The sequence below is a fragment of the Neovison vison genome, chromosome 11, assembly GCF_020171115.1.
Source record: "Neovison vison isolate M4711 chromosome 11, ASM_NN_V1, whole genome shotgun sequence".
NCBI classification, from domain to species: Eukaryota; Metazoa; Chordata; class Mammalia; order Carnivora; family Mustelidae; genus Neogale; species Neogale vison.
In genome coordinates, this window is record NC_058101.1 from 16,319,939 (window position 1) to 16,338,547 (window position 18,609).

Below are 18,609 nucleotides of genomic sequence, written 5' to 3' on the forward strand. Positions count from 1 at the left end.
GCTAGTGGTCTAACTGAAGCCTAAATGCTCATTTTCCCATGGCCTATACTTTGGGTAGAAGATTGATGGTTTGTATTTAGTTGTGTTGTGAATAGTAGGAAAGAGAAAAAAATTGGGTGGTTGAGTGAGTTTAAAATATTGATAATCATAAAATGAATATGTCTTATCAGAAGAAAAAACATAATTTTTTAAAAAAACTTTTTTATTCAACAGACAGAGATCACAAGTAGGCAGAGAGGCAGACAGAGAGAGAGAGATAGAGGGGAAGCAGTCTCCCTGCTGAGCAGAGAGCCTGATGCGGGGCTCGATCCTAGGACCCTGGGATCATGACCTGAGCCAAAGGCAGAGGCTTTAACCTACTGAGCCACCCAGACACTCCTGAAAAGAACTATAATTTTTAAAATATTGTTTGTTCACAAAAATTTGGTAAGTTAATTGGCTTATTAATAAGATTTTTTATCATATATTCCATTTTGCATTTGGCCCTGTGAGCGATTAAAAATAAGTATGACATGAGATTTGACTAAAAGGTGAGCAAAAGATAAAAAGACAAATATGACAAATTATTAATTTAGTAATTACATGTTTTGTAGTGCTGCCATTTTGTAAGATAGAAATTTAGATAAGATTAATCAATGTAGAGTTATTCTCTGAAGTTTTTAATTAATGACATTGGTAACTAAATTTATCATAGTTTTATTGGGTAATTCATATATCCGACACTTGATTTCATTTAATCATCCTAAAATAACCATCATGAGACAGGATGTAATATTAGCATTTAGGTGAAGAAATGGAATTTCAGATGTCTTAATCATGTAACCTCTAAAAAGTAAATGATGAGACATTTGAGTACAAATTCATTCAACAACGGCTCACACTCTTACCTCACATTCACCTATAAATAAGTTCAACTATAAAATTATTATCTGAAAATGTAAAATTCAGCTTTTATTCCTAATGATAATTTGAGAAACTTGGAACCTCTTCTAAAATTAGAAAACTACTACATGTGAAGAAATCCATACAGAAATTGTTGAAAAGAACAAACAATGGTAAGAGATTAATAGCACGAAAGACACATAATTAAAAACATGTTTAGTTTATAGGACATATTATAGTGAAAATTTGGATGACTTTAAGCAATAACGGTTTTGGATAACAATCTGTTGTTAATAAACAAAGTATTAAATTTTGAATAGATACCTTGTGTTAATCAAACAGGCATATATATGACAAAAGAAAGGGTACTAATTTCTGAGGACACATTGCAAATTGGGAACTTTTTTTTTTAAGATTTTATTTATTTATTAGCGAGCGAGAGATCACGAGCAGGGGTTCAGGGGCAGAGGAAGAAAAAGGCTCCCTGCTCCGCAGGGACATGTGGAACTGGATCCCAGGACCCCAGGATCAGGACCTGAGCTGAAGGCAGATCCCCAACCGACGGAGCCACTCAGGCTCCTGCAAACTGGGAACATTATTAACCCCAACCCTGGAGATGTCAGTAAGACTTAACGATTCTTAGATGGTCATAGTGGCCTATTGACTGGAAAGGTCAGACGACAGACAAGCGGCACATGTCTTTGTAGGACAGTACTGTTTACACTCAGTTTTCTAAACTACATTGAAACCAGGTGGGCATCGTACTACCACCGTTGCGGTAACAGGGTTGCTACAGTGCTAATGAATTTAGAGCACGCGTACCTATGCCAAGTCTATATTTCCTGACCTGACTTTTCTCTTCATGGCATGGAAACTTAACCTATTAAACAAGTACAAAGCATAGAATCAGCACAACCAGATTTTTAACAAAGGAACTTTAACCTAGTTATCAAAAGGGATCAATAATATCTTCAAAGTTTCTAGCTCAATGTGACTCCTTATGTTAATTCAATATATATCTACAGTGACTTTTTTCATCATTGTTAGGGTACGAATTTCCTTCTCCCTGCAGTTAGAGTAATAATATATCTCTTGGATCTTTGGAATTAATATATCATATGAATATTGGTAAGTTTATGAAATATAATTTTTAATTTTTTTATTTATTTGAGAGAAAGAAGGGGCAGGGAGAGGGTCAAGGGGAGCAGCAGATGGAGAGGGAGAGGCAGACTCCCCACTGAGCAGGGAGCAGGTCTTGTGGCTAGATCCCACGACCTTGGGATCTTGACCTGAGCCAAAGGCAGCCACCCAATACACTAAGCCACCCAGGTTCCCCTATAGAATATGATTTTAAAAGAGGAACATATAGATTACACTGAAAAGTTTGAAATATTTTACAGATTTGTGAAGCTGGAAATCATTTCATCAATGTAATCTTGGCTCATCCCAATCATACAGGTTAGTCCCTTTTTCTCTCTCTCTCTCTAGACAATGTTACTTACTATTTTTAAAAGCCTTTAGTAAACAATTTTTAAAGTAATAGTTGGAAACATTAAAGACAATAGGTCCCAATTCTAGCTCCTGTATGCCTAAGTTTTTCAAATATTTGAACTAAATCATATTTTCTAATAATGGTTTCTCTAAAATGAAATGTGCATGCCCCTCACGTCAAATGGCAATCTCACTTAAATCTGTAAAAAATAAACAGAGGATTAAGGATTAAGGCAGTACAAAATCCAGGATAAATGCCAATATTTTAGCTTGATTCCCAATCTTGATCTAATTTACATTAAAATTTATATAATCCCATTGTATTTCAAGTGACTTAAACTTTTTTCTAATAAAAGTGCTTTTTGTTTGGCAAATTCAATAGCTCTGAAATAACAATGCCAGGGAGGACATTTTGAATTTAGTAGTTAGTTTAAAGTATTTCACAAAATTCACAGTGTTTATATAATGATATTCTTCATAAATCAATCCTCTCATTCAGGTTTAGTAATAGGTATGTATTCATACTGTTTTTTGTGTATGATACATAATTTAATTATAATTTTATTTTATTTTATTTTTTAAAGATTTTATTTATTTATTTGACAGAGATCACAAGTAGGCAGAGAAGCACTCAGATAGAGAGGGGAAGCAGGCTCCCTGCTGAGTAGAGAGTCCTATGTGGGGCTTGATCCCAGGACCCTGGGATCATGACCTGAGCTGAAGGCAGAGGTTTTTACTCACTGAGTCACCCAGGCGCCCCTAATTATAATTTCAAATGGCGATGGTCAACATTTGGAATTCATGCTGTTATCAGTCTAGTTTCAAATATAAAGCTGCATTGCCTCAAGTGTTTTTAACATCTACCTGGTTGTCTTAACATTTTCTTGACTTGCACATTTCTGGCAGGTTGGTGAAACACTTTCCAAAATATTTTTTTTCATATAATATATAGAATTACAAAGGAAAACTTTGCTCAAGTTTCTTCATCTATTTGGATTATGGTATCATGATTTGAAAATGAAAATTTTCAATCATTATGTTTCTGAAGTCAAACATGACTTTGGAATTGTTCATGTGAAAAAAACTTTTCTTCATCTTTTATCTCGCTTGTATGTAGCTCCAGAAAGCAGATGCCAATCTAATCTTGTCTTCTCTGCTAATTGATTTTGTCCTTTTGCCTTGAGACTCAAAAGACTTTTTCTTTACCACCAATTCTATTAATTTTGTCAGATATGTTTTAGAGTCCATAATTTCAGGACAGTTTTCCCAAAAACATGATGCAATCTTCCAGGAGGTTGATTCATGTCTTTTTTTTTTTTTTTTTAATTTCTAGAAGTTTAAAATTTGTTTTGTTGCATTGTGGGCGTTATCGGGGGTAAATTATATATAAGTTATATATTTATATGTTAATATCTTTCATTTTCTATTTTTAGTTTTTGTTTGTTTTTGGCTGTTTTTGTTCATTTACTTAATATTCCCTATTCTATTAAACATTCCACTCTTAGGCAAATCGAAATGTCTGTATTACTGAGAAGTCTTTTTTCCTTTTCTACAATTTCTTTCTTGAGTACAATCACCTTCCATATTTTTTTTTTCTTTCTGTTTTGGCCATATCTATTTTGAGTTTTGGAATTCTTAATAGTTATGTTCTCTGGTATCTGGAAATGCTTCTGTGTAGGCATGTTCTGTTAAAATCTTTCAATTTTCTTTGTTAGGGGGATGTTTTTATCAGCTTGGAGAAAATAACTTCCTATCTTATTGACATAGAAAGCTTATACAAATGACAATCAACTTCTGTTCACTTTCAAGTGTATGGATTGTCCTAAAAGAGGAATAACAAATGTTTTCTTACAGATGGGAAGCTTGAAGTAGAGTCCCTAAAGTGTATTCTGGAGGGGATGGGGGGTTTCTTTACTGGGTCTTTTGATTCTTTAAACACTCCTTTTTCCTAACCTCACAATTTCCAGAACTGTTTTCTTCTTCTCCTTCTCTTCCAAACCTCCAAGCAATGTCTTCCCCATGTACTGCTCTGTGATACTACTTTTCTTTTCATGGAAGCAGTGTTTTCTAAGATGAAAACCATCTGGTCTCACTGCTTCCAAATCATTTCATCTCATTTCAGTTCTTCATATCCAGTGTTCTGACCTATCAAGTATCAGACCATTTCTCAGGGTAGACCTTCTTTTTCTTATCATGAATTCTAGATTTCTATAATACAGTGCATTTTTGTTTTCTTACATAAACTCCTTTTTAAAAATACCAGTTCTTTTGTTGGCTTTGAAAAATTTCTGCTACTTTTGAATTTTTACTCCCCATTATGTATTAATTGAAATTTATAATAATATCTCTTCCTTAGAAGTGCTTTAGTCCTAAGTTATGTATAGGGAGATCATTTAATGTTTATTATTTAAACAAGATGTCACAAAATGTGCTCCCCAGTAGATACAATCTGATATAGAATAAGTTTAAAAGAAGTTTATTACAAAGTATGGAAAAGAAGAAATGAAGGAGAATTTTGCTTAGTGGGAAATTGATGCTGTCTCATGTGTGGCCTCAGTCAATTCTATAGGGGTATCTGATACTAGGATAATCTTGCTGACTTGTGTCTTATGTTGGAATGAGTAGGAAAAAGGTAACTTAGTTGTGGATCTCTCTGGGAAATGTGAATGACAAAAGATAAGGCAGCTCTCTTTAGTCAAAACCATTCTCTCAGAGGGTCTGATAGTTGAAAACTTTCTGCTATGAGCACTTCCAGCATTTATGGAAGAAGTCCATCATACCTGCTGGGGATCTTGACAGTGTATCACAGAAACCATCACATTCTCTCTCTCTCTTTTTTTTTTTTTTCCATAGATCCAATTTGTATACTTTTTGTAGTAGCCTTGTGAAGATGCCAGTAGGCCTCTCTTTCTGGGCGAAATGTAAAAGAGACATGCTAGTGGGAGAGTACACAGCCTTAACCACTGTACATGGTCTTGGTAAACCAACTGATTTGTGCTAATTTTCTTCTCTACAAATTGGTAGATTCCTTTTACCCTCAACATGCTCATTTAATGTTTCAGGGATTATTTATTGGCATGACCTAGATATTCTCTCTCTCTCTCTCTCTTTTTTTTTTTTTTTCTTTTTTAAGTCAGCGGAAGGGGAGAAGGAGAGAGAGAGGGAGAATCTTAAGCAGTCTCCATGCCCATTATGGAGCCCAACATGAGGCTTGTTCTCTCAACCCTTAGATCATGACCTGAGCTGAAATCAAGAGATGTTTAACTGACTGAGCCAATCATTCAGGTGCCCCTACTAAATCCTCAATTGGAGGATAAAATTTTCATGGATACTTGTTCTAGTGTTGCAGGGTCTTCTTTCCTGAGGTCCCAGGTTGTTCTTCCACCAATGAGGTTAGTGTCTTACAACTGGCTGAAGTCCAAAAACTGGGAAAGGATTTTATATTAAGTCAGCTGCCCCAAATCTCTTTTCATCTCTATTCATATCTTATTTTGCCTAAATTCAGAAATAGTGGTGTTGAGTAAGCATCAGCTAGTCGCTATGAATGTTTCATTATTTTAACTGTCCATAGTGCTTTGTGGATCAAACTTCTTCTGAATTTACTACACATTCTGGCTTATGACAGCTAAGTGCTAACACTAGAAATGCCTTGATTTGGGAGAAGGGGAAGTATGGATCCTTAAATCTCGATCCCTACTAGTTCATCCTAATTCTAAGATGACATCACTTATACGCAGACTGGAACTGCAGAAAAACAACACTAATCTTAGTGCTGGTGTGCCCCTTTCACAAAAACATTCCTTATAGCTTTGGAAAATGCTCTAAGTTCTAAGAACATAAAAAAGAACATGGAAATATGGGACATGAAAAAAAATTTCCCATAGAAAGGGGTCTTCCTTTTTCAGCCTTATATAGACTAATCTAAGATCCCTGCTTGTCCAGACCATTTGATACCTTTTCCCCTGCTATGCCATGGAATTCTGACATTTCTTCCTCACTTACTGTATGCCATTACTCTGCTCATGCTTCCAGGTGCACATTAGTGTGTTTGTACCATTTTAGCAGAACATTATTTCCTATATCTCAGAAGACTGTGTCAACATAATAAACCTACTCTTGTCCAATTTTATATTATGCCTTTTTCATCAAGCACCCCAATCACAGTACATTTTCCCATAATATGCTACCACATGGTAGCTGGGTTCTGTATGTCCATTGGGACATAATCTTTTGTTGTTGTTTTGTTCCCTTATCAGATCCAGAACAAACTCAGGTAGGTTATTTTGAATTGGAACCCTAGCCTATAATTTAGGAGTTAAGAGAGGGCATGGAGAAGATCCTAGAGGGGATTTTCTTGCAACATAGTGGCATATGTATTGTCTTTAAGCAAGGGAGTGTGCTAACTTTTAATAGGGGGGAGTGGATGACTTCTGCAGGTTCAGGGAGTTCATGGAAATCTATATATTCCAAGATTTTGTGAACAACAACCCTGGCTTAGCAGACCTAGTTTGGATCAGAGTTCTTTTTTCTTTGAAGCCTGACTACTCTTTCAAGTAAGTCCTTGTCCTGGTCTTCAGCTCTCTCTGTCTTTCTCTCATTGCAAGAGATTAGAGCTTCTCTGATGAGGTCCTCTAACTTTCTCACAGCTGGATTTTAATTGCCAATTGTCAATTTCAGTTTCAGCTGTCTTTATCAAGAGCACTGAGAGTAATCCCCACTTAATTTCATTGGACCAAATAAAGCATTCCTTTCCACCAGTATGGCAGCCAGCATACCACTGGTGAAAGACTTTACATTTGCCGAGCTACTCTTGTATCCGCCCCTATCTGGGACCTACAGTCAACGATGGAGTACTCATTGCAGGCTTTTCAGTAGGTCATTCCACTTTAAAATGCCATTCTAAAAAAAAAAAAAAAAAAAAAAAAAAAGTGCTGTTGGTTCAGTTTTCTGGGATGCAGATGCTGAAGTGGAGCAGATGCTGAAGTGGAGATTAGCATTCAGGAGGTCTCTTAGAGAGTGATTTTATGAATGGAAAAAAAATAGTCATGTTTGGGGAGAAAATTGAGAGTCTGCAATTTCAAAGGGAGTTTCAGACGAACCTATGGGGCATGCTACAGGTGCAATGAACAATCAGTGTTATTCTGAGTTGAATCCTTTACTTACCACATTGGTCAAATATTGGATTGTGGTTACACCAAAGATTGAGTATGATCTTGTGTGAGGTTGATACCTTCTGCCTGACAATCTTCATAGAAGGTGCTGAGAGTTTAAAGTTTTCTGCCAGCAGTTATTCCTGAAGCTATGGAATAAACTCATTCCTGAAGAAGAATCTGGGAAGTGCAGCATTGCAATGTAAAAAATCTTCTGACTTTTATTTAATAGAAGTTCTATTAGAAATAGTAACTATTGATTGAAAAAACCTTTCATGGGAATGCAAGTACTAAATTAGTAACCTCTAGACTTACATCTTAACATTAACAGTAAGTAGATACAGGAGATTGTATCTATATACATTTATTTTTCTGGGTCCCAAGACATATTGGTTATTAAATCTACAAAAGAAGAAATGCATGTTTGTGAATCCCTGAACATTTCCACTACCACTAGAGGCTGAACAGTCATAAACTAGGTTTAACCCAGATTATCTTTTGTGCATCTTCCACCTCTGAAATCAGTTTTTAAAACATGGATAGTAGGTTCCTCAATCACCTTTCTTCTGATGAATATATGGATGTTACAAAAAGGCACTTGCATGTACGTTATCAAAAGAATCTGTAATATTAAATGGTATATGTATTTATTCTTTTTTTTTTAAAGATTATTTATTTATTTGACAGAGAGAAATCACAAGTAGGCAGAGAGGCAGGCAGAGAGTGAGAGAGGAGGAAGCAGGCTCCCTGCCGAGCAGAGAGCCCGATACGGAACTCGATCCCAGGACCATGAGATCATGACCTGAGCCGAAGGCAGCGGCTTAACCCACTGAGCCACCCAGGCGCCCCTGCATTTATCCTTTTCTTGAAATAACCAGTGCATGAAATCTGCCCAGTACCTAATATATATTTTTACTTTGATATTTTAACAATAGTTACAATTCTGAAAACAACATAGTGACATTTCATTATGACTTTAGAATTATAACTAAAACAGATTAGTTGATGTGTTATCTGATTAAATTTGCTATGAAGAATAAACAGTAATTTTATAATTCATATTTACTTTTACAAATGTCACTGCTCAAAGCTCAACTTGAAATCACTATAGATTTGTTATCTAAAACATTTCTTGAAAGAAATTAGAAGGCAAAAAAAAAATCACAAAAATCAAGTGACAATATGCTAAGTATAATGAAAACTGTAAATAACAATTCTGATTGCTAAGCAGAAGTAATTTATGTGGTATTTCTGAATATTAACTATGCTGATATTCATTGTAATCCTCTTATGAGAGATTTTCACACTTTTCTAATATAAATGACATCCTTATAAAATTCCCCTTGGATTTTCACTAATTAAATAGAAAGGGAGGTTTGAAGTATTTAATAATCTCAACCAAAAACATCATCTTCTTTGATACTAAAAGAGAAGAGGCATGCAATTGTTAAAGCACATTTACTATTTCACTATGCAATTCAGCTGCATCTATTATGCAAAATAACCTTTATATATTAGAATTTAAAGAACTGATTATCATGGTATATTCTGTAATTTTATAGTAACATAGCTATAGACATAGAAAATTACAGATATTCTTGAGTCAAAAGGTCATAACATTTGAAACTGGGATTCTTCTGAGTAATTTAGGAAATAGGTTTCTATAAATACATGATGACATTTTATGTAGTATAAGTTATTCCAGGGAATTTAGAATTATATAAGACATATGATTAAATTTGCAATATGTATCATCATTGATATTTTATATCCTTCTTTCTAAAAGGAATTAATGCATGTTTTCCAAGTCCAAATTATAACCCCTTCACATGGATGTTTTTCCTGGTTTCATGTCCTAACTACACCTATGAGGTATGTTATTTATTTATGTAAATAATGAAATGTTATCTCATGATATGCTAAATGCATATGTTTATGTATTTACATATATATTAAAGTTTAATATATATGATTATACACAGGTTTTATATAATCCCTGATTATACACAGGGGTATAAATTATTATATATTATTTCAATTCAAGTTATAGACATAGGAAATTGGAACATTTAACCACAATTTTTCCGGCAAAAATTGAATATTTTTGCATGTATTTATTTAAAAATATAATCTTCATATAAAATGTCTTAAGATATTTCAGGATTCCTTTTTAAATCTTCAAAGTGTTTGGAACAAAATCTTTCATTTTGTTTTATGAATATGATGCTGTTTTTGGAATTATGACTATCATTTTTAACAACAAAAGTATTATTTGGGGGAAATTTATTTCTACCCATAGTTTTTCTACTATGTTTTAAGCTTTCACATTACCTATATAATATCACAAATGAGAAAAAATACTATATTAATCATAGGTATTTATTAATTTATATTTTAATCTAACAGATTGGATCATGGATTAGTTTCACAATCATGACACAAACTCTGCCAGGTAAGACCTAGGTTTTTTGACGTTTAAGTAAATGCACCTTTGGGAGAAGTGGTTTCTGAGAACAAATTTCTATAGTGCTAAAGTTTGGCATTTATGCAAAAGGATTTGGGGCTTCTATGTTTATTTTTATCTTGGATATTTTTAGCAGTATTAAAATATAATGAAACAAAATTATCTAGGTAACCATAGCTTAATCCAACCTGGAAAATGTAGCCCAAACATATTTATTAAGCACCAAGAATTTGTTAACAGAAGTGGTGGTAATAATGCACTTCACTTGAAACTCTCTCATTTGTTCACGAACACAGACATGTGTATGTGTTGTGTCCTTCAAGTGTCCATGATGTCTCTGAAGGGAAGGCTGGGAGCATGAGTGTGTGATCTTAAATGCTGGGCATTTTAACACACATAGGAGATTTAAATTGAAATGGGCTGCATGTATTGGAAAGGGTATGTGTTACATCCATTTCATCCATTATTTGTTCCACTGTATAAAATTTTTGAATCATAATTAATACAGTTTGCCATATGCATGTGTGTGTGCAGATGTATATTATATACATACAGAAAACTACTACTGAAAAATTCAGAGAGTTAAAAATTCCTTATTTGGAAATACTTTGTGTCAGTTGGAAATTTTTAAAAAAATGTGGATTTATTTCGACCTCTGCTATGTACTTTCTATGTTTATTCAATCGCACAATAAAAATAGTTGAACATATATTATGCTCGGTAATTAATATGAGTAAAGAAAATTGATATGGAAGTATGAAGTACTTGAGAAATATTTTCAGAGCTAAATATGGTAGTTTTTTTCTAATATAACTTGCTATATCTATCATAGGAATAAGAAAGAATAAGAATAATTATTTCCTTTTTTTTTTTTTTTTGTAGTTGGGATTTTTACACTTCTGATGAGTATCCAGATGTCTCTGTGGGCACAAAAGAAACATAAGATTTATTTGAAGAAATTCAGTTCTTATATGCATAGAAAATCAGCAATGATTCCATTCATTCTGTAGGAAAAGTGTATAGAAGAACAGTATATAATCTCAATAAATCAGACACGAGCAATTGTTGACTATAATTAACAGAATTTCAAAAACTACACTACTTATACTGAGGGGCACCTGGGTGGCTCAGTGGGTTAAGCCTCTGCCTTCGGCTCAGATCATGATCTCAGGGTCCTGGGATTGAGCACCACATTGGGCTCTCTGCTTGGTGGGAAGCCTGCTTCCCCTTCTCTTTCTGCCTGTCTCTCTGACTGCTTGTGATTTCGCTCTGTCAAATAAATAAACAAAATCTTAAAAAAAAAAAAAAAACTACTGTACTTTTACTGAGTAGAAGTATTAAATGGTAGAATCTAGCTAAATTTAGAAGAACAAACCTGAGGCAAATAAAAACTAGAAACTACAAATATGACTAATAAAAAATAGTACCCAATATATTTTCAAAAGGTTGATCCTTAAAGAAGATTTTACTTCATTCAATATTTTATAATACTATTTGCTTAAGACAATTAAACACGTGAATTCTAAGGTTAAAAAAAAATTGTGACATTTAAGTCACTTGAATTTTACATATTTTGATAGTGATTTATTATTTTCTTTATTGTTCAACATGTTATTGAGAAGTACATAATAATTTCTTATGAAAATTCTACCTATATTAAAAGTTAAACATGTAATTTACCATATTCATTTACTATACATACATCTATGTTGCCATTCTGAAACTATAAAAATTAAAATATTTTCTAGACATTTTACTAAATCATTTGAATGTATACTGCATATTAAATATATATTTATATTTCCATATAAACCATGTTTATATATAAATATATATTAAAATATGTATATTTCAAATTGATTATATGTGATGACAGAGTACATCGAAGATCTTTTGAGATTAAGAGTGGAAATATGTCCTATGTCTTCTCAAAGCTTGTTTGCATATGTGTGAGTGTGTATTTGAATATGCATGTATTTTATGACAGGGAGATGACTGATAGAAAAATCCTTTAAATAGTTTTTTCAAATTTGAGTTTTTTTCACTTTTAAATTGGGTTTCTTTAGATTTGTTAATTTCTAGAGCCTTTCAAATTTCTCCATATATATCAAAATAGCCTCATTAAAGCTGTTAGATTATATGCATATTTGACTAAATATCTTTGGTAAGTGTAGGTATATATTCATCTGTGGGTATCTATCATTAATATGTGTATCAAATTATTCAAAAAATAACAAAAGCACCATTTTAAAAGCTTTGTTATCATTCCCAAATGTATAGCATTAAAATATCTCAGAGGAAGACAACAAATTGAACTCCCTAATACCTATTCAGCAAAATAGCACAGAATCATGCAAAAGTCTTAAAAGGAGGTACTAATGCTTTAAACCACATACGCCAGATACATCTATGTAATCAACCACCTGTGACGATTATCTTTGTTAAAAGACAAAGAATATGTTATGTATTCTTAACTAGATCCTAATTGATGCCAATCCAAGAAGTTTGCACATTTTTACAAAACTAGAAGCTCTTTGATGCAGCAAGGAGGAATAGGATACATATAGGACAGACATCTCTCTTCCCATGGTGCTACATTCCCTCATATCTCTCTCATATCAATCATTTCCTTACAGTTGGGAATCACACCTTGGTTAATGGGTTATGACCTGCTTTTTGAAATTTATTTCTTTCTAATTTTTATTTCTTGGAGGAATCATCGCCTGAAAAAGGGAACCTGAGCCTGGTGGTGGGTATTATGGAGGGCATGTATTGCATGGAGCACTGGGTATGGTGCATAAACAGTGAATTTTGGGACACTGAAAAAAATAAGATAAAAATATTTAAAAAAAAAGAACCTGATAAATGTACACCATTTTGTTATCAACATTAATGCTGCAAATATAACCAATAATCCCACTATCAGACATTTACCCAAATATAAGAACACTAGTTCAAGGGGACACATGCATACTTATGTTTACAGCAGCATTATCTACAATAGCCAAGATTTGGAAGTAGCCCAAATGTCTGTCAATTGATGATATAATGGATGAAGAATATAGGTATATGTACACACAGATACACACACACAGACATACTATTCAGCCATAAAAAAGAAAGAAATCTTGCTATTTACTATGACAAGGATGGAGCTAAAGAGTATCATGCTAAGTGAAAAGAGTCAGAGAAAGAAAAATACCATAGGATTTCATTCCTATGTGGAATTTAAGAAACAAAGCAAACAAGCAAAGGGAAAGACAACCATCTGATGTTACTGGGGCCAGGATTGATTAAACAGGTGACAGAGATTAAGGAGTACCCTTTTTATGATGAGTATATGCAACTGTTGAATTACTATATTATACTCTTGAAACTAATTTAACACTGTATGTTAACTAACTGGAAGTAAGTAAAAATTTAAATAAAATTAAACAAAACAAAATACTTGGATCCCAGGATTTCAAAGCAGGCTATAGGATGTATCCTTAATACAAGAATAATAATTATTCTAGGGGCGCCTGGGTGGATCAGTGGGCTAAAGCCTCTGCCTTTGGTTCAGGTCATGATCTCAGGGTCCTGGGATCGAACCCCACATGGGGATCTCTGCTCAGCGGGGAGCCTGCTTCCTCCTCTCTCTCTGCCTGCCTCTCTGCCTACTTGTGATCTCTGTCTGTCAAATAAATAAATAAAATCTTAAAAAAATAATAATAATAATTATTCTAAATGAATCAGTAACTCAGCAGTCACATTGTTATTATTCTAAAATGGGTGAGTGGTTATGATGCCTCAGCAAAAAGGATATTCTACGAATGAGATGTTCAAACAGCTAAGTTTGCTTGAAGAAAAACTGGATAGAAAAAAATCTTCTGTAGGGACACAGTGTCTGTGTCCTTTATTTCTATATTTCACAAATGGAAACATATAAAATAAGTATTTCCTCTCCATTAACTGACATAGTAATATAGAACTAGTGACCAGCCCTTTATGGTTAATAAAAACAACATAAAAATAGCCTGATAGTAGTATTTTCATAACTATTTCAAAGTAATACATAAGTTCTCCAAATATCATCTACACTCTGATTTCAAACATCTAAAAATACTATAAGGGTTTTTTTTTAATGTTTTTTTCTTTTATTCACTTGGCTGCATGGATAAAAAAGCAATGGAGATTACCTCAAGCTGTAAACGCCTGTTCAAATTATGGAACTGGGAATCTGATTTATATGCTCAATCTTCTCTCAGGCCATTTAATATCTTAAAATTGCTCTTCATTTCTATCACTTTTGCAGAACATACCATTTATAAAAACAAAACAAAACCCCCTAAAATCTAAAAAAAATACATTGTTAATGGTTATAGATCTATAAAATCATGTCCAATGATTTATCTTCATAGAGTTATTTATTGATTTAATTGATGTTTTATAACTCCCTTCTACAGTTTAAGTGTCTTTAAGAGGATGAAACTCAGTTTAAGGGTCTTTGGGAGGATGAAACTATGCAATGTAGAAAAGACCAGGTTCGCAAATGAGTCTCACACAATGGGTCCCTCCATTAACATAGAACTTACTATGTCTTCACAAATAAGGACCCCATTCCCAACAAACTTAAGTAGGAGGGCAAAAATATAGTGACAGATTTTAGCCTCTATCATCCAAATCGTTTACCCAAAGAATATAATTATTAAGAACCCTGTTAAGCTATAGCTTTGCACCTTCCATTTGGAGTTTTTAAGAATGGTAGCCAATAACAGATTTCAGTTTTATGAATATAATTAATCATTTAATTACACAGTAATTACATTTAGTTACAATCAGAATTTTCTGATTGATACTGGATTTGTGATTACACATATTAAAATATAGTTCATTTAATCTAATAATTATACTAATAGTTACTTTTTTGAATCATTATCTGGAATAATACTTCCTCTAATTCCAAATAAAAATTTGCAAACAGTGTTTTTAAAATATCACATCTTCATCTCTCACATATTTCTTATAAAAAGTAGCTGGAGAAAGAAAATAGTGAAAAGAGAACAACAAAAGTTAAGTCAGCTGCTATACTACACCAAATTATCATAGCATACTGCTCCTGCTCTCCACCCCTTCATCATGTCTACCTCAAGCTGCTATTTTATAGGTGTTTTCAGTTTGTTTGCATGTGTTTTTAAAAAAAAATGTTTTGCCTCTAATTTTGAATAAAAATAGACATGTAGTGCATTTTGCTTTTTAGTAAGCTTTGTGGAAACAGAAGTTGTTCTCTGACTCATACACAGACACACACAGACACACACTGCAATTCCAACCACTATCATTTCTTAAGAGAAAAAATAGGTCAGGTCAAATGATTTTTAAGTAAATGAAACATATTCTTATTTTATAAATGTGCATGTTTTATCATCCCTATAGACATGTTATGTCTAATCTCCAAACATTATCAAATCAGAAATTTCGACATTATAGTTGAATATCTTGTATATTGACCTTTAATCTTCAGTAATTAAGCATATTTTCAAGGTATTTTAAGTTCAATTTTAAGTAACTAGTATTCAGTACATGTTAAGTTTTAGTAGTTGACGTATTGCAATTAAAACAGTTATTCTCATAAGATAAAATAAAATGACCTGTGAATTGATAATAAGGGTTCTTTCTACTTTTATTTTAGTAAAGAAGAAAGGAAAACCTTTATGTTCCTCCTGGATATTAAGGGTGATTATAGCAAATGTTACTTTATAAGCACAATTAAGGGCATTTATGCAGCTTTTGCATAATGATAATAATTAAAAACCGTTTATTTTAAAGGCTGCTTAAAAGTTAATTTTCACCCAGGTGCATATTGAAGCCTATAATTAGCCTTCCTTCAGAGGAGGTTTGGTTGACGAAATGCATAAAAGCATTTTCAGAGGCAGAAGTTCCCTGCTAAAACGAGATTTTGGTTTTTAACTTTAGCTTGATAATGGTGCTTAAAATATGTGAGGAAAAATGCTCAGACATATTTTTAAAAAATGAAACTATAATCATCCTAGATTAATTTTATTGAGAAGACATATTGAAAACATATTTACATACACTTTGACTATTTGAGAAATGAGGTTCTGTAAGACTGGTAGGGGGAAAATGTTATTATTTACAACAAATATAAGAATTGTTCAAAACCGGGGCTCCGGGATGGCTCAGTTGATTAAGCAGCTGCCTTTGGCTCAGCTCATGATCCCAGGGTCCTGGAATCCAGTGCGGCATCAGGCTCCTTGCTCAGCAGGGAGCCTACTTCTCCCTCTGCCTTCTCCTCCCCATGCTTGTGCTCTCTCTCTCTCTCCCTTTGACAAATAAATAAAATCTTTAAAAAGAAATTGTTCAAAACAATCACAAAGAATAATTTCCTGTGTATCTTGTAATTCCACTGGCGTGGAAATCGGTGTTATTTCTATGATAAATTCTTACAGTTCATTCTTCCTCTCCTGAATTCCTCCTTACTAACCATTCACCAGATGGTTTATTTTCCACAAGCTTTTTCATGCTTCCTGACAGAAGCTCCGAGTAGAGGAAATCATTACACTTTATCTATTGTTCAAAAGAGAATATAATAGGATTTATAATCCAATAAGATAAAAAAAAAACAAGTACTATTACTTTAAGAAGTTTATAGAAATAAGAAGTAAATCCCTTAGGAATTATTGTGAAATATCTGACACTGGCTAAAGTTTGCCCTGTTTAGATATGAGTATTCCTATTTATAAAATGAGATATTTGAGGTAAGTAACCTATAACATCCTTTCCAAATATTCTTGTAGAAAATTGTTGTTATTTCAAATTATTGTCAATTCTTATTGCTCTCAAAAATTATATATCATAAAAACCATGTTTGAATTATATGGCCAATGTTTCTTTTTATATAACATAATTTCTACTAATTTGTTAAGTATATTTATGAGTACGTGGTATCTAAAATACAGGGCTGAGCTTTCCTCAACAAATTAAAATTTCTTCTTTCTTGGAGCATTTGGGTTACGAAATTGGAATATAAAAAATAAATAAATGAGTGACAAACTAATTTGGACTGTGATCAATGGTATAAGGAAATGATTTATGTGCTATGAGAAAGTAAAATAGGAATGTGAGGGATAAGATGAAGCAGATATTGTGGTCAAGAATTTACTCTGTAGGGGGATGACCTTTTAGCAGACATTCACAGTATTTAGCAAGGTGAAATATGGCAGAAAGAATATTTTAGACAAATGAAATTATATACACATACACACACACACTCACATAGTCACCTATAGTCACTATATGCGTGTGTGTGTGTGTGTGTGTGTGTGTGTATAGCCACCAAGACTGGAAAAACTTGGCATGCTTGAAGATCAGTGAGCTATCCAGTTTAAATGGACTATACTTAGTAAGAGAATGAGTCATGCCCACTGAGCCACTGAGTTTGGAGAAATAGTGGAGACACATGTCATGCATGACCCATAGGCCTCCAAATCTCACATTACTTGATGCATTATTGTAGAAAACTCAATTCTGCTATAGAATATGAGAATACATACGTGTTAGAGGAGACACATAAAGAAATTGCATCAAGGTAATTTACAAGAGGATAATACTTAGATTTTTTTTAAGATTGTATTTGTTTATTTTAGAGAAAGGGGGGGCATGAGATTAAGCAGCGGGAGGATGGAGGGGCAGGGAGAAAGAGGGGAAAACATCTCTAGCAGACTCTGCGCTGAGTAGGGAGCATGACCTGGGGCTCCATCTCATGACCCTCAGATCATGACTTGAACCAAAATCAAGAATCAGACGCTTAAGCAACAGAGCCATCCAGGCGCCCCAATATTTAGATTTTATTCTAACTGAAATAAAAAAGATGCAAGACAATAAATAATATAATGTGATGTGATATTCTCTTAAAAATTAATTGTTTCTTATGTGCAAAAAGTTGTGGATAAAGAGATGACACAGGAGGACATTTAGAAGAATCCGGTAATATCCAAAAGGAGAAATGTTTAGTTGCTATGGGATGCTCTGGGTTTTGCTTTCATTTCATTTCATTTTTGGAAGAGCCCTACCTCCATCCATGGGATGTTAGAGATTCTAGGGAAGAGTTGAAGTGAAGGCAAGGTGGACCTAGATTTTGAATCTTTAAGAAGTCCATTTACTGGACTGAGTAAACAGAGCTAAAACCATTCCCGTATCAATAAGTCTAATCTGTAAGCGTAAGAGCTTCCCATAACCACTAGCATACCTGTATTTGCCAAACATGTCCCTGAATGACATTCTGTTAGAATATGCAGAACTTTATTAAAGCCTATGGGACTGCATCTTTCTGAAAATGCATCTTTTTGAAAAGCCTGGAAGGACACAAAACCTCATTTTTCTGGGTACATAAACTGTCCCTGAAGAAGATACCACTCCAGAAAATTCTGATAGGTCCCATATATAAACAGTTTCATATGTATTGACCAATCTGAACTGTGCAACCATGAATACAAACTGTTCTGGAATGACTAGCCATATAATATTGCTATATAAAAAGCTGGACATAATGAGGACAAAAAGTGCTATAACAGCTTCATAGGTAAAATAAATTCAGGTAAATTAATTAAATCTTAGTTATTG

General features: G+C 33.4%; 1 protein-coding gene across 1 annotated transcript in view; it reads left to right on the top strand.

The window, feature by feature from the left end:
• The window catches only part of TECRL (trans-2,3-enoyl-CoA reductase like), a 101,745-nt gene extending 90,748 nt beyond the window's left edge, over nucleotides 1–10,997 (top strand). Inside the window, exons 9-12 of the mRNA XM_044223993.1 lie at nucleotides 2,283–2,340; nucleotides 9,310–9,395; nucleotides 9,930–9,975; nucleotides 10,870–10,997. Of these exons, the coding sequence (XP_044079928.1) occupies nucleotides 2,283–2,340; nucleotides 9,310–9,395; nucleotides 9,930–9,975; nucleotides 10,870–10,997 (318 nt within the window). The remainder of the gene's footprint in view (nucleotides 1–2,282; nucleotides 2,341–9,309; nucleotides 9,396–9,929; nucleotides 9,976–10,869) is intronic.
• Nucleotides 10,998–18,609: the final 7,612 nt, after the last annotated feature.